At 43.9% G+C, this 16,751-nt stretch overlaps 1 protein-coding gene across 1 annotated transcript; it reads right to left on the reverse strand.

Moving 5' to 3' along the window:
* Positions 1–75: 75 nt before the first annotated feature.
* Positions 76–15,444, reverse strand: LOC126482340 (histone H2B type 2-K1-like). The gene is made up of 4 exons (XM_050106454.1): positions 15,436–15,444; positions 15,040–15,206; positions 13,033–13,087; positions 76–312 (listed from the first exon to the last, which is right to left on the reverse strand). The coding sequence occupies exons 1-4, from the start codon at positions 15,442–15,444 to the stop codon at positions 76–78; spliced, it is 468 nt and encodes a 155-aa protein (XP_049962411.1).
* Positions 15,445–16,751: the final 1,307 nt, after the last annotated feature.

Raw genomic sequence — 16,751 nt, forward strand, 5'->3', positions numbered from 1 at the left:
GATTGCCTAACTCTACTTAACTTTATTAGAACAAGACGCACAACAGTAAGACACAGACAGAGGGAACACGGGAGGTCAGGAGGGCGGCAGCGACTGGGAGCGCGTCCTGGCGGCCGTGGCTGCCCCCGCCTTGTCGCCGGCCGTGGCTCTGCTGGCGGCGGCCAGCTGCAGCGCGGCCTCCGCCTCGCGCCGCGCGTGCACCGCCAGCTCCCCTGGCAGAAGCAGCTGCACCGCGGCGCACACGTCCGACGCCTTCAACGTGCGCCGGCCCGCCTTGCGGCACAACCGACGCGCCTCCTCGCTCAGCCGCACCTGCCGCATACAGTCACTCTGTCAGCCCTAACTGCAACTGCCGACAGTAGTTGTTGTGGGACTGCAACGGGCCTCACACACGATCGTGGAACGCAAGCGACAGGCTGCTCGTGTGTGGGCAAATTGCAGATCAGAATGATCGATTGCTGATAGTACGGAGTACCGATCCAATCAGACGAATCATTGGCGGCCTTTAACTGTATGCCTGCCTAGCTGCGACTTGTATGTCTAGTTTTTAAGTGAGGTGGAGTAGTTTTGTTTCACTAATGTTGTGGTTGTGGTCTTCAGTCCTGACACTGGTTTGATGCAGCTCTCCATGGTATTCTATCCTGTGCAAGCTACTTCTTCTCCCAGTACCTACTACAGCCTGCATCCTTCTGAATCTGCTTAGTGTATTCATCTCTTGGTCTCCCTCTACGATTTTTACCCTCCACGCTCCCCTCCAATCCTAAATTGGTGATCCCCTGATGCCTCAGAACATGTCCTACCAACCGGTCGCTTCTTCTTGTCAAGTTGTGCCACAAACCTCTCTTCTCCCCAATCCTATTCAACACTTCCTCATTAGTTATGTGATCTACCCATCTAATCTTCAGCATTCTTCTGTAGCACCACATTTCGAAATATTCTATTCTCTTCTTGTCCAAAATATTTATCGTCCATGTTTCACTTCCATACATGGCTACACTCCATACATATACTTTCAGAAACGACTTCCTGACACTTAAATCTATACTCGATGTTAACAAATTTCTCTTCTTCAGAAACGCTTTCCTTGCCATTGGCAGTCTATATTTTATATCCTCTCTACTTCGACCATCATCAGTTGCTTTGCTACCTAAATAGCAAAACTCATTTACTACTTTAAATGTCTCATTTCCTAATCTAATTCCCTCAGCATCGCCCGAGTTAACTAGACTACATTCCATTATTCTAGTTTTCTTTTGTTGATGTTCATCTTATATCCTCCTTTCAAGACACTGTCCATTCCGTTCAACTGCTCTTCCAAGTCCTTTGCTGTCTCTGTCAAAATTACAATGTCATCGGCGAACCTTAAAGTTTTTATTTCTTCTCCATGGATTTTAATACCTACTCCAAATTTTTCTTTGGTTTTCTTTATTGCTTGCTCAATATACGGATTTAATAACATCGGTGAGAAGCTACAACCCTGTCTCACTCCCTTCCCAACTACTGCTTCCCTTTCATGTCCCTCGACTCTTATAACTGCCATCTGGTTTCTGTACAAATTCTAAATAGCCTGTCGCTCCCTGTATTTTACCCCTGCCACCTTCAGAATTTGAAAGAGAGTACCCCAGTCAACATTGTCAAAAGCATTCTCTAAGTCTACAAATGCTAGAAACGTAGGTTTGCCTTTCCTTAATCTAGCTTCTAAGGTACGTCGTAGGGTCAGTATTGCCTTACGTGTTCCAGTACTTCTACGGAATCCAAAGTGATCTTCCCCGAGGTCGGCTTCTACTAGTTTTTCCATTCGTCTGTAAATAATTTGCGTTAGTATCTTGCAGCCGTGACTTATTACACTGATAGTTCGTTAATTTTCACATCTGTCAACACCTGCTTTCTTTGGGATTGGGATTATTATATTCTTCTTGAAGTCTGAGGGTATTTCGCCTGTCTCATACATCTTGCTCACCAGATAGTAGAGTTTTGTCAGAACTGGCTCTCCCAAGGCTGTCAGTAGTTCTAATGGAATGTTGTCTACTCCCGGGGCTTTGTTTCGACTCAGGTCTTTCAGTGCTCTGTCGAACTCTTCACGCAGTATCATATCTCCCATTTCATCTTCATCTACATCCTCTTCCATTTCCAAAATATTGTCCTCAAGTACATCACCTTTGTATAGACCCTCTATATACTCCTTCCACCTTTCTGCTTTCCCTTCCTTGATTAGAACTGGGTTTCCATCTGAGTTGATATTCATACAAGTGGTTCACTTTTCTCCAAAGGTCTCTTTAATTTTCCTGTAGGCAGTATCTATCTGACCCCTAGCGAGATAAGCCTCTACATCCTTACATTTGTCCTCTAGCCATCCCTGCTTAGCCATTGTTTCACTGATACTTACGTTAGAATTTTTAAGTACGGATTTCAGAAAGTAAGTTGCACATATCGTCCCAAATAACAGGGACACCGCATGGCAATCTGATTCTTTGATTGATTCATAGTGATGTTACGTGAAGTTCAGAATTCAAGTATCACTTCTTCAACGTAGTTCGATGCACGTCTCAAAAATTCTCGTTTAAATCGGGTTTGAAATTCGTTTTTGACAGGCCGCGTGGTTTTGTGGAAGAGTGCTCATCTTCCACATCAGTGGCCCAGATTTAATGCTTGTAAGAAATGCGCGTTTGTTGAAATATTTGCATCAGCCAGGAAACAAACGCAGAACCCCTACGTGGCGGGCTAGCTGTGTACACCATGGTCTGCTTACCTGCAGAAAGGTAGTCTTTACTCTTGGGTTCTGAAGACACTTGGAAAATTTCAAACTCCATTTCCTGGTGATGAGAGTTGCATCGACATGTTTTGGCTAATTAAGATTTTACTTCTGAACTGCACGTATCATATATATATATATATACTCCTGGAAATGGAAAAAAGAACACATTGACACCGGTGTGTCAGACCCACCATACTTGCTCCGGACACTGCGAGAGGGCTGTACAAGCAATTATCACACGCACGGCACAGCGGACACACCAAGAACCGCGGTGTTGGCCGTCGAATGGCGCTAGCTGCGCAGCATTTGTGCACCGCCGTCGTCAGTGTCAGCCAGTTTGCCGTGGCATACGGAGCTCCATCGCAGTCTTTAACACTGGTAGCATGCCGCGACAGCGTGGACGTGAACCGTATGTGCAGTTGACGGACTTTGAGCGAGGGCGTATAGTGGGCATACGGGAGGCCGGGTGGACGTACCGCCGAATTGCTCAACACGTGGGGCGTGAGGTCTCCACAGTACATCGATGTTGTCGCCAGTGGTCGGCGGAAGGTGCACGTGCCCGTCGACCTGGGATCGGACCGCAGCGACGCACGGATGCACGCCAAGACCGTAGGATCCTACGCAGTGCCGTAGGGGACCGCACCGCCACTTCCCAGCAAATTAGGGACACTGTTGCTCCTGGGGTATCGGCGAGGACCATTCGCAACCGTCTCCATGAAGCTGGGCTACGGTCCCGCACACCTTTAGGCCGTCTTCCGCTCACGCCCCAACATCGTGCAGCCCGCCTCCAGTGGTGTCGCGACAGGCGTGAATGGAGGGACGAATGGAGACGTGTCGTCTTCAGCGATGAGAGTCGCTTCTGCCTTGGTGCCAATGATGGTCGTATGCGTGTTTGGCGCCGTGCAGGTGAGCGCCACAATCAGGACTGCATACGACCGAGGCACACAGGGCCAACACCCGGCATCATGGTGTGGGGAGCGATCTCCTACACTGGCCGTACACCACTGGTGATCGTCGAGGGGACACTGAATAGTGCACGGTACATCCAAACCGTCATCGAACCCATTGTTGTACCATTCCTAGACCGACAAGGGAACTTGCTGTTCCAATAGGACAATGCACGTCCGCATGTATCCCGTACCACCCAACGTGCTCTAGAAGGTGTAAGTCAACTAACCTGGCCAGCAAGATCTCCGGATCTGTCCCCCATTGAGCATGTTTGGGACTGGATGAAGCGTCGTCTCACGCGGTCTGCACGTCCAGCACGAACGCTGGTCCAACTGAGGCGCCAGGTGGAAATGGCATGGCAAGGCGTTCCACAGGACTACATCCAGCATCTCTACGATCGTCTCCATGGGAGAATAGCAGCCTGCATTGCTGCGAAAGGTGGATATACACTGTCCTAGTGCCGACATTGTGCATGCTCTGTTGCCTGTGTCTATGTGCCTGTGGTTCTGTCAGTGTGATCATGTGATGTATCTGACCCCAGGAATGTGTCAATAAAGTTTCCCCTTCCTGGGACAATGAATTCACGGTGTTCTTATTTCAATTTCCAGGAGTATATATATATATATATATATATATATATATATATATATATATATATAGGGAGGTCCATTGATAGTGACCGGGCCAAATATCTCACGAAATAAACATCAAACGAAAAAACTACAAAGAACGAACCTTGTTTAGCTTGAAGGGGGCAACCAGATGGCGCTATGGTTGGCCCGCTAGATGGCACTGCCATAGGTCAAACGGATATCAGCAGCGATTTTTTAAAAAATAGGAACCCCCATTTTTTATTACATATTCGTGTAGTACGTAAAGAAATATAAATGTTTTAGTTGGACCACTTTTTTCGCTTTGTGACAGATGGCGCTATATTAGTCACAAACATATGATTCACAATTTTAGACCAACAGTTGGTAACAGGTAGGTTTTTTAAATTAAAATATAGAACGTAGGTACGTTTGAACATTTTATTTCGGTTGTTCCAATGTGATACATGTACCTTTGAGAACTTATCATTTCTGAGAACGCATGCTGTTACAGCGTGATTACCTGTAAATACCACATTAATGCAATAAATGCTCAAAATGATGTCCGTCAACCTCAGTGCATTTGGCAATACGTGTAACGACATTCGTCTCAACAGCGAGAAGTTCGCCTTCCGTAATGAACTACGCACACGTGGTTCAAGACACACCGCTAAAACTTGATATCGGGCATATCATCTTTCCGACTTTGCAAACTTCACACAATTTTTCGCAACCTTGCATGACTAGGGCATCCGGAAATAGCGATCGTGCGAAGAAAGTGCTTAGCCACAGTCTAGTCGATAGTTTCCAGAATTTTGAACTCTTCAGTTGATCTGAAACACCCTTTCAGATTTAAATTGCTTACTAGACCGGGGTTTTGATCAGGAAACTTGCTTTTCCCCTTATATGCTCTTACTGACGCAGCGAATTTCATTGAACATTTGAAGGTAGGAGGGAGGTGCTGGCAGAAGTAAAACTTTTGGCGATTCGTGCCTCGTGCCTCGATGGTTCACTCCGTAAGAGCATTTACCCCCAAGGTCGTGATCCCCGTTCGACTCCCAGCTCCACAAAATTTTAATGTGTGAGACTGTTTGAAATCAGTGTACATTCCGCTGCAGAGGGAAAATTCATTCTAAAAACGGGTCGCTTTTGTCATACACGGAATCCGCAGCGTCGTAGACAAAGACGTCCAGGTTGATTTCATATTCCTTGCCTTCAGGAAGGCGTTCAGTACAGTTCCACAAATCGGTTCCTGATAAATATGGGCGCGTCCTGAATATCTGACCAAATTTGTGGCTGAACACAAAATGTTGTTCTTAACCGCGTAGCTTCAACAGATGTATAAACAAATTCGGTAGTGTCATGTTACAGCGGATGCATCATTCTGAAACGCCTTCTGCTTTCTTCAACCGCTGGAGAAGGTATACCACGTTTCCTGCGCGATAAATCATCGGACAGTATGGGACTGACGTTCATGACTGTATAGAGCAGTAATCGTCAAACTTTTTGGCACAAGAGCCAATACTGTGGAGGGAAACCTGTGGCCGCGTGTGTACCGATCATCTTGTTAACTACCAACCTACATAAATCAATGTGTTATGAGTCCTTAATAGACTAGCTATAGCAAGAACGCGATAAGGTGGCCGCTGGTCTCCAACTACTGAACATTAAAAGTCGTCACTATTCGGAACAAGTGCTGCTGACTGTATCCTGTTTCATACTGCTGCCATTCCCAGCGCCCGCAAAGTTGAGAGACTGCAACTGCCTGACGAACTGTTGTTGTGTTGTTTGTGTGAGTAATTATACTGCTATCTAAACGCCTTTGCGATACCAGACACGATCACAAATGTTTATGAAAATTTTTGAATGTCATATTTGTTCTCTTCATTGTTTTGAATTGTAAAACTCTTAGTATAATATTTTATTAATTGTTACAAGTAAGTACTACCTATTCATTTTACAATTTCTGACGGCAGAACGCAGAACTAAGCTTTGTTTACATACTGATGGCACCGAAGGTGTCCGACAAAACTCGACGATACACTAATGACGGCCGCGGCTTGGGATTGTACAGTCACGTTATGGTCATAGTGCGTTACTACTGCTGTACACTGTTAGAGCCTGTCGGAATGGACCGCGATCGTGAAAATATACTTTATCGAAGAGTACACTCAGATGGAAAAGTCTTTATTAATAACATAATTCAACTCTGTCGAGATGCCACTAGAAAACAGCTCTGGAGAGAGTCCAGAGCAGCAACCGCAGTAGGAAAGAGTGCTAAAGGGCAGTGCGTAGTATTGTGAACGATATTAAGAAGGCCAGAAGATGTCGTCATAAAACTGTGGCACTAAGGAAGAACAGACTCAGCAAGAAAACGGAGTGTCTCGGCGACTTTGATAACTGTTTACTGAAAAGGAAATCCTTGGAATATTACGACGTTAAAAGAGAAATATCCACTCTTCGAAAGCCTTACAACTGGAAAATTGGAAATTTGTGGCAAGCTCCTATGGGACCAAGCTGATGAGGTCATCGGTCCCTAGGCCTACACACTACTTAATCTAATTTAAACTAACACACACATACACCCATGGCCGAGGGAGGACTCGAACGTCCGACGGGGGGAGCCGCACGAACCGTGCAAGAGGCCCCAGACCGCGCGGCTCTTACAATTGGGTGAAGGAGGATACAGACATTAATTTCACGGGCAAACGCACCACTTTTTGGAAAATTTTGGGTGATTTGTGGTTTAGTTTTAAAAAATGTAAAAATAGACGAATATTTCTGGATGAGAGGGAGGGCATAGTATGGTGTGCACCCTGTCATAGAACATCAAGAGAAAACGAGAAACGTGGGAAAAACGGGTTTCTACCCGTAGTGTATACTGATGTAACATGGGTGCAAACACACTATACAGACAGTAAATGTTGGCAGCATACTGACGTACCAGGTGTGCGGAAAAATGAAGTTTCTGAATAAAGAGCAATAGTGGTTCATGCTGGAAGAGAAGTGGGGTTCACTGAGCACCAGAGCTCATCTATGATTCTACATCAACATCGGAGGGTTATCTGTTGAGAGGCCAGACAAACGTATGGTTCCTGAAGAGGGGCAGCAGCCTTTTCAGTAGTTGCAGGGGCAACAGTCTGGATGATTGACTGATCTGGCCTTTTAACATTAACCAAAACGGCCTTGCTGTGCTGGTACTGCGAACGGCTGAAAGCAAGGGGAAACTACGGCCGTAATTTTTCCCGAGGGCATGCAGCTTTACTGTATGGATAAATGATGATGGCGTCCTCTTGGGTAAAATATTCCGGAGATAAAATAGTCCCCTATTCGGATCTCCGGGCGGGGACTACTCAGGAGGACGTCGTTATCAGGAGAAATAAAACTGGCGTTCTACGGATCGGAGCGTGGAATGTCAGATCCCTTAATCGGGCAGGTAGGTTAGAAAATTTAAAAAGGGAAATGGATAGGTTGAAGTTAGATATAGTGGGAATTAGTGAAGTTCGGTGGTAGGAAGAACAAGATTTTTGGTCAGGCGAATACAGGATCATAAATACAAAATCAAATAGGGGTAATGCAGGAGTGGATTTAATAATGAATAAAAAAATAGGAGTTCGGGTAAGTTACTACAAACAACATAGTGAACGCATTATTGTGGCCAAGACAGACACGAAACCCACGCCTACAGCAGTAGTACAAGTTTACATGCCAACTAGCTCTGCAGATGACGAAGAAATTGATGAAATGTATGATGAGATAAAAGAAATTATTCAGGTAGTGAAGGGAGACGAAAATTTAATAGTCATGGGTGATTGGAATTCGAGAATAGGAAAAGGGAGAGAAGGAAACATAGTAGGTGAATATGGATTAGGGCTAAGAAATGAAAGAGGAAGCCGCCTGGTAGAATTTTGCGCAGAGCATAACTTAATCATAGCTAACACTTGGTTCAAGAATCATGAAAGAAGGTTGTATACATGGAAGAACCCTGGAGTTACTAGAAGATATCAGATAGATTATATAATGGTAAGACAGAGATTTAGGAACCAGGTTTTAAATTGGAAGACATTTCCAGGGGCAGATGTGGACTCTGACCACAATCTATTGGTTATGAACTGTAGATTAAAACTGAAGAAATTGCAAGAAGGTGGGAAATTGAGGAGATGGGACCTGTATAAACTGAACGAACCAAATGTAGTAGAGAGTTTCAGGTAGAGCATAAAGGAACAATTGACAAGAATTGGGGGAAAGAAATACAGTACAAGAAGAATGGATAGCTTTGAGGGATGAAGTGGTGAAGGCAGCAGAGGATCAAATAGGTAAAAAGACGAGGGCTAGTAGAAATCCTTTGGTGACAGAAGAAATACTGCTTTTAATTGATGAAAGGAGAAAATATAAAAATGCAGTAAATGAAGCAGGCAAAAAGGAATAAAAACGTCTCAAAAATGAGATCGACAGGAAGTGCAAAATGGCTAAGCAGGGATGGCTAGAGGACAAATGTAAGGATATAGAGGCTTATCTCACTAGGGGTAAGATACATACTGCCTACAGGAAAATTAAAGAGACCTTTGTAGAAAAGAGAACCACTTGTATGAATATCAAGGGCTCAGATGGAATCCCCGTTCTATGCAAAGAAGGGAAAGCAGAAAGGTGGAAGGAGTATATAGAGGGACTATACAAGGGCGATGTTCTTGAGGACAATATTATGGAAATGGAAGAGGATGTAGATGAAGATGAAATGGGAGATATGATACTGCGTGAAGAATTTGATAGAGCACTGAAAGACCTAAGTCGAAACAAGGCCCCGGGGGTAGACAACATTCCATTAGAACTACTAACTGCCTTGGGAGAGCCAGTCCTGACAATTTTTGCAAACAGTTCCTTTTCTTTTCCTTCAGGTACTAGACAATTCAAAACTCTACCATCTGGTGAGCAAAATGTATGAGACAGGTGAAATACCCTCAGACTTCAAGAAGAATATAATAATTCCAATCCCAAAGAAAGCAGGCGTTGACAGATATGAAAATTACCGAACTGTCAGTTTAATAAGTCACGGCTGCAAAATACTAACGCGAATTCTGTACAGACGAATGGAAAAACTGGTAGAAGCCGACCTCGGGGAAGATCAGTTTGGATTCCGTAGAAATATGGGAACACGTGAGGCAATACTGACCCTACGACTTATCTTAGAAGCTAGATTAAGAAAAGGCAAACCTACGTTTCTAGCATTTGTGGACTTGGAGAAAGCTTTTGACAATGCTGACTGGAATAATCTCTTTTAAATTCTGAAGGTGGCAGGGGTAAAATACAGGGAGCGAAAGACTATTTACAATTTGTACAGAAACCAGATGGCTGTTATAAGAGTCGAGGGACATGAAAGGGAAGCAGTGGTTGGGAAGGGAGTGAGACAGGGTTGTAGCTTCACACCGATGTTATTAAATCTGTATATTGAGCAAGCAATAAAGAAAACCAAAGAAAAATTTGGAGTAGGTATTAAAATCCATGGAGAAGAAATAAAAACTTTAAGGTTCGCCGATGACATTGTAATTTTGACAGAGACAGCAAAGGACTTGGAAGAGCAGTTGAACGGAATGGACAGTGTCTTGAAAGGAGGATATAAGATGAACATCAACAAAAGAAAACTAGAATAATGGAATGTAGTCTAGTTAACTCGGGCGATGCTGAGGGAATTAGATTAGGAAATGAGACATTTAAAGTAGTAAATGAGTTTTGCTATTTAGGTAGCAAAGTAACTGATGATGGTCGAAGTAGAGAGGATATAAAATATAGACTGCCAATGGCAAGGAAAGCGTTTCTGAAGAAGAGAAATTTGTTAACATCGAGTATAGATTTAAGTGTCAGGATGTCGTTTCTGAAAGTATTTGTATGTAGTGTAGCCATGTATGGAAGTGAAACATGGACGATAACTAGTTTGGACAAGAAGAGAATAGAAGCCTTTGAAATGTGGTGCTACAGAAGAATGCTGAAGATTAGACGGGTAGATCACGTAACTAATGAGGAAGTATTGAATAGGATTGGGGAGAAGAGGAGTTTGTGGCACAACTTGATTAGAAGAAGGGATCGGTTGGTAGGACATGTTCTGAGGCATCAGGGGATCACCAATTTAGTACTGGAGGGCAGTGTGGAGGGTAAAAATCGTAGAGGAAGACCAAGAGATGAATACATTAAGCAGATTCAGAAGGATGTAGGCTGCAGTACGTATTGGGAGATGAAGAAGCTTGCACAGGATAAAGTAGCATGAAGAGCTGTATCAAAACAGTGTCAGGACTGAAGACCACAACAACAACATCGGAAGATTATGACAATCAATTAAATAATGGGAATTATGTAAAGCGATTGTAAGAGCGCCTAATATCAAATATTCCAGATGGATGTTTTATATTATACAAAGCACTCTACCATTGACTTTACGAAAATAAAGCGCCTAACACATCTTCTCCTAAAGCAGATATATAATCATGGTTGACTAAGCATAAAGTTCCGTTCGGTGCGGATTTAACTAGGATTACAGACAATATCCTCAACATCGATTTGATGCAGAATTCTAGAGTATATCCTGAGTTCGAATATAGCAAATTTTCTAGAGACTGAAAAGCTCACGTCCACGAATCAGCATGGCTCGTGCGAAACCCAGCTTGCTTTTTCTCACATGATATACCGTGAGCTATGGGCGAAGAGCAGCAGGCAAAGTGCTTATTTCTAGAATTCCGAAAAGGATTCGACACGGTACCCCACTGCGGATTTTTAACGGAGCTAAGTGGATATGGAATAGGCTCCCATATATGTTACTGGCTCGAAGGCTTCTTAAGCCATACAATCCAGTATGTTGTACCGGATCCTTTATTGTATGATTATATGATAACGGAACAAACACCGGTAGCAGTTACTTCCGTAAAATATCTGGGAATGTGTGTACGGAACGATTTGAAGTGGAATGATCATATAAAATTAATTGTTGGTAAGGCGGGTGTCTGGTTGAGATTCATTGGAAGAGTCCTTGGAAAATGTAGTCCATCAACAAAGGAGGTGGCTTACAAAACACTCGTTCGACGTATACTGGAGTATTGCTCATGAGTGTGGGATCCGTGCAAGGTCGGGTTGCAGAGGAGATAGAGAAGATCAAAGAAGAGCGGCGCGTTTCGTCATAAGGTGATTTGATAAGAGTGATAGCGTTACGGAGATGTTTAGCAAACTCAAGTGGCAGACTCTGCAAGAGAGGTGCTTTGCATCGCGGTGTAGCTAGCAGTCCAGGTTTCGAGAGGGTGCGTTTCTGGATGAGGTATCGAATATATTGCTTCCCCCTACTTATACCTCCCGAGGAGATCACGAATGTAAAATTAGAGAGGTTCGAGCGCGCACAGAGGCTTTCCGGCAGTCGTTCTTCCCGCGAACCATACGCGACTGGAACAGGAAAGGGAGGTAATGATAGTGGCACGTAAAGTGCCCTTAACCACTCACCGTTGGGTTGCTTGCGGAGTATAAATGTAGATGTAGATGTAGATGTAGGGTACAGTATGAATCACATGTAGGGAGGTTTATGTTATAAAGTGTTTAAAAGGAAGGAAAATATTTTGTGATAAGATGCGCATTGTAGTCTACGGGCTTAAGTGTACGTCTAGAGTAATCAGATTTCACTGCATTTAAGTTATTGTTTTAATCAAAATTTTGTGTTCAATATTTTATTGCCTTTAGAGATCACAAGTGGTATCTAGAAAAAAAAGTATTGTCATGTGGCGTTATATCATTTATTAAACCTTGCGTTAAGCAATTTGTATTTTTCCTTTGCTTCGAAAGGGATTTTGAGTTTTAAGCGTTGTGTATTGATTCTGAGAGCTATTCCTTCATCCGTTAAAAAAATACTTCAGGAACTTTCATTGAGAAAATATATTGAGGATCTTGCTGTTCATGATAACGATTGTTCACTTGCTTTATAAAATCAAGTTAATGTAGTTGAAAAATTTTAAAGGTAAAAGAAGCTTTTATTAGAGACCCGGTGCCTGCCGAAACTCCCCACAACTTCCATGTAAAAGCATTGGCCGTCGGGCGTTGTCTGATGTTTTCCCCGGTATCTATCGCAGCCAATGCCTGCGGGGCATGTCAGCGGTGTCCTACTTTACACAGTCACATGATTTAAATATCTGGGATTAACGTTGCGAAGCGATATGGAATGGAAAGAGCATGTGAGGATTGTGGTAGGGAAGTCAACTGGTTGGCTTCGGTTTATTGGGAGAATTTTAGGAAAGTGTGATTCATCTGTAAAGGAGGCCGCATATAAGATTCTAGTGCGACGTGTTCTTGAGTACTGCTGAAATGTTTGGGATCTGCACCAGGTATGACTGAAGGAATACACGGAAGAATTCGGAGGCGGCTACTAGATTTGTTACCGGTAGGTTCGATCAACACGCATGTGTTACGGATATGATTCGGGAGCTCAGGTGGGAATCCCCGGAAGGAAGAAGACATTTATTTCCAAGAACACTATTGCGGAAGTTAGAGAACTGGCATTTAAAGCTGACTGCAGAACGACCGTACTGCCGCCAACATACATTTCGCTAGGGACCACGAAGATTTTATACGTGAAATTAGGACTCATACGGAGGCTCTTTCCGTGAATGGAATAGGAAAGGAAACGTCTAGTTATGGTATAGGGTACCGTTTGCAACGCACTTTATGGTGGCTTGTAGAGCATGTATGTAGATTCAAATGTAATAAGCAACTAACTCTTGGAAGTTGTGAAACATCACAGACGACGCCAGTATATACGATAAATAGAGTACTAAAGGAACCCGGTAAAGGGCTCACAGTGTTACTCTCTCTACCCTACAACTGTGTTCTGAACCCCATCAAACTTAACGGGAATATAATGAAACAGAAAGTTTCATCGAACGACGTCAGCAGCGCTACCCTTTGTCAACATAAATAAATGACAACGGGTTCAGTACAGAGCATTACGAAAGACGACAGGAAGAAGGCGTGAGATAAAATGATGACTATAATGAGCGAATACTGGCACAGAGACTCGCTGATGGACGAAGCTATCGAGAGCGTAATTATTCAACTTTAGCCAGACAGTGAGTGTGAAATTTCGTTGCCTCATTCTGAGGATATATTGGACGAGGCAGATTCAGACTAGACAGAAACAGCGGCTTCGGACATCGGCAACAGCTGTATCCAGACAGTAGATGAGATAGAATTGTTTGCAGAAGAGCTAGGTGTTCTCCCCTTACACATGGATTAAATGTTGTTGAAAACATTGTATTAAGTTTTTTCATTAAGACAAATTTTTTTTCCTGTCTTTGTTTTTCCATTTGGAATCCTTCTGATGGGATTGTAATTATTTTTTTATCCATCGTAATATTTATACGTTTGAAAATGCTAATATACTGATTACAAAACAAAAGTTGAGTAATCTGTTTCTTCTGACTGTGTAATGCTGTCAAAAATGTAGTTTTCACAGGCAGATTTTATAATATAGTGATCGAAGTCATTTCCAGAGAGATCTGAAAATAAAAAGAGTTGTAGCACCTGACAAGATTTGAACGCACAACCTCTTGCACAGTAAGCATACGTATTGTCCACTGCATTACTTCAGCTGACAGTACGTGTTTTTTTTCTTTTATTAGTATCGATTCTCGCGTGAAGTTGCGAAAATTATTGTTTTACGTCCATTTTTTCCGAACGAAGACCCACTGGGGTGAATCGATCCAGGATGTTATACCTAGGACCCTAACATACATCACCGTCTGCACTATTTCAAAAGGCGATGCCCTCAGGCACCTCTCTGTCAGTTACTACATCCTACACCAAAATTTCTGTATCATTTCCTACAGAATAATGTAGTAACAGCGAAAGTATTTTCATATTATGCACGCCCAATTACTACATACAAAAACACAAGTTTTTTTTTTTAATTTTACACGATTCTCTGTAGACGAATGTGTTAGCAGAAAATGTGTTACGCGTTTGTTTCACTCATTAGATCGTAAAACAACAATTTATTTTTTTCTTTCATTTCTTGCAGAAGCATAGATTAAAAGCGAATGTACCATTGTCTCCTAAACGCACTCATAGCTGCACTATTCGATTGTAAAACAACAGTTTTATACTATTATTCTCCATTTCGACTGCTTGTAAGTACAAGAAAGTGTTAACATAATGTACACGAACCGTCATCCGAAACAACCAATAGCAATGCACGCCAATAGTTGGCAGCATGCCCAGCTAAAGTGAAAATTGTAAACTGAACGGGTTATGCCGCCTATGGAGACGACCATCTCTGTAATGTGCATTCACGAATCCGAATTACTTATACGTCAAAATTTATACCACAAAAACTCATCGGTAAGAGTTGCGCACGTCCATGAGTTTTCAGCACTAGAAGACAAACACTAAACAATCCCCCTCTCACATCTTCTAATCCCTCAGGGGTAGTGCTGCTCACCCCTCTGCCCCTGAGGTAGGCGACCAGTTTTACTAGCTCACGGCCAAATTTACCAAACGCAATTAAAATTAAGTATGTCTTAACACATTACTGTGTGTGTAAGTATTTTTGTTCGTAACCAAACAGGAAAACTACGCTTTTAGGAATCTCATAATGTTACTTGGCGTTTTTGGAATGGGCTGTTAGCTGCCGATGCATTTTGTTATAAAATATCGCTTAGAACTTCGGGCCGTACGAATTTTTGATTAGGCCCGCGGGGCGCAGTTCGATGACCGCTCTACAGGTACTGGTGTTTTAACAGCGAGAGACGTGCCTGCATGTCGGACAGGAAGGAGTCCATGACGTCGATGGCGGCCTTGGAAATACGCCTCCTGGGGTGTATGGTGCGCATGAGGGAGCGCACGTAGCGCGCGTACGAGCGTATCTGTCGCTGCGTGCGCGCCTTCTTCCGCCGCTGCCGCCGCCTCCGCCGCACGTCGCCATCGCCGCCACCGCCGCAACCGCCGCCACCGCTGGGGTGTGCCGACGCGTCGCCCGCGCAGCGCAGGCCCGGCGCCAGCTTCTCCGGAGTGCCGCTGCTGTCGCCGACATCGCTGCAGCTCGCATCGGTGGAAGTGTCTGGCGTCCCACCCGACCGCACTGCGCGGCAACACAGTTGTCACATCTACTGTAGCCGTGCTAACCGTCGGCATGTCTATTCCTAAATTTATTACATTTCAGTTTATTATGTAGTGGGCGTAATTTTACTAACGTACAGCCACCTTGAACGGTGTGCATGCATAAGGCACATCCTCAATTCACGTAGTGAAAAAAAGTCTGTCAGTCAACATCCACGTCTTTGTAGACTACGTAAAACTTACATGAATCGCTGTCTTTTCTTCCTATCGGTGGCACAGTCTCTACACGTTTATTCTTAAGTACTAAGTAAGACAACTATATGGAAACTAAATACATACGAAAATAGACACATATCAGTTGATAGAGCATCGCTTCATTACCGGTGCTCAATATGGACACATTTTGAGACGTACCAGACGCCAACATTGATGGAATAGAATAGATTGCTACCAGGGAAGATATAACATGTTCATCGGGTTCCCCATCTGCCGTCACGAACAACACTACTGGCCATTAAAATTGCTACACCACGAAGATGACGTGCTACAGACGCGAAATTTAACCGACAGGAAGAAGATGCTTCTCATAGCTTTCACACAAGGTTGGCGCCGGTGGCGACACCTACAACGTGCTGACATGAGGAAAGTTTCCAACCGATTTCTCATATATAAACAGCAGTTGACCGGCGTTGCCTGGTGAAACGTTGTTGTGATGCCTCGTGTAAGGAGGAGAAATGTTTACCATCATGTTTCCGACTTTGATAAATGTCGGATTGTAGCCTATCGCGATTGCGGTTTGTCGTATCGCGGCATTGTTGGTCGCGTTGGTCGAGATCCAATGTAGAATATGGAATCGGTGGGTTCAGGAGGGTAATACGGAACATCATGCTGGATCCCAACGGCCTAGTATCACTAGCAGTCGAGATGACATGCATCTTATCCGCATGGTTGTAACGGATCGTGCAGCCACGTTTCGATCCATGAGTCAACAGATGGGGACATTTGCAAGACAACAACCATCTGCACGAACAGTTTGACGACGTTTGCAGCAGCATGGACTATCAACTCGGAGACCATGGCTGCGGTTACCCTTGACGCTGCATCACAGGCAGGAGCGCCTGCGATGGTGTACTCAACGAGGAACCTGGGTGCACGAATGGCAAAACGTCATTTTTTCGGATGAATTCAGGTTCTGTTTACAGCATCATGATGGTCACATCCCTGTTTGGCGACATCGCGGTGAACGCACATTGGAAGCGTGTATTCGTCTTCGCCATACTGGCATATCACCCGGCGTGATGGTATGGGGTGTCATTGGTTACACGTCTCGGTCACCTCTTGTTCGCACTGACGGCACTTTGAACAGTGGACGTTCCACTTCA

The sequence above is a fragment of the Schistocerca serialis genome, chromosome 1 (genome assembly GCF_023864345.2).
Source record: "Schistocerca serialis cubense isolate TAMUIC-IGC-003099 chromosome 1, iqSchSeri2.2, whole genome shotgun sequence".
NCBI classification, from domain to species: domain Eukaryota; kingdom Metazoa; phylum Arthropoda; class Insecta; order Orthoptera; family Acrididae; genus Schistocerca; species Schistocerca serialis.

Excerpts from the sequence above, each read along its gene's own strand:
- LOC126482340 (XM_050106454.1), bottom strand. Across the intron at positions 13,088-15,039 it reads CTCTCGCTGTTAAAACACCA|TACTCTATTTATCGTATATA; the intron begins GTACCTGTAGAG and ends GGGTTCCTTTAG. Across the intron at positions 313-13,032 it reads ATGTTTCACAACTTCCAAGA|GTGCGGCTGAGCGAGGAGGC; the intron begins GTTAGTTGCTTA and ends TGTATGCGGCAG.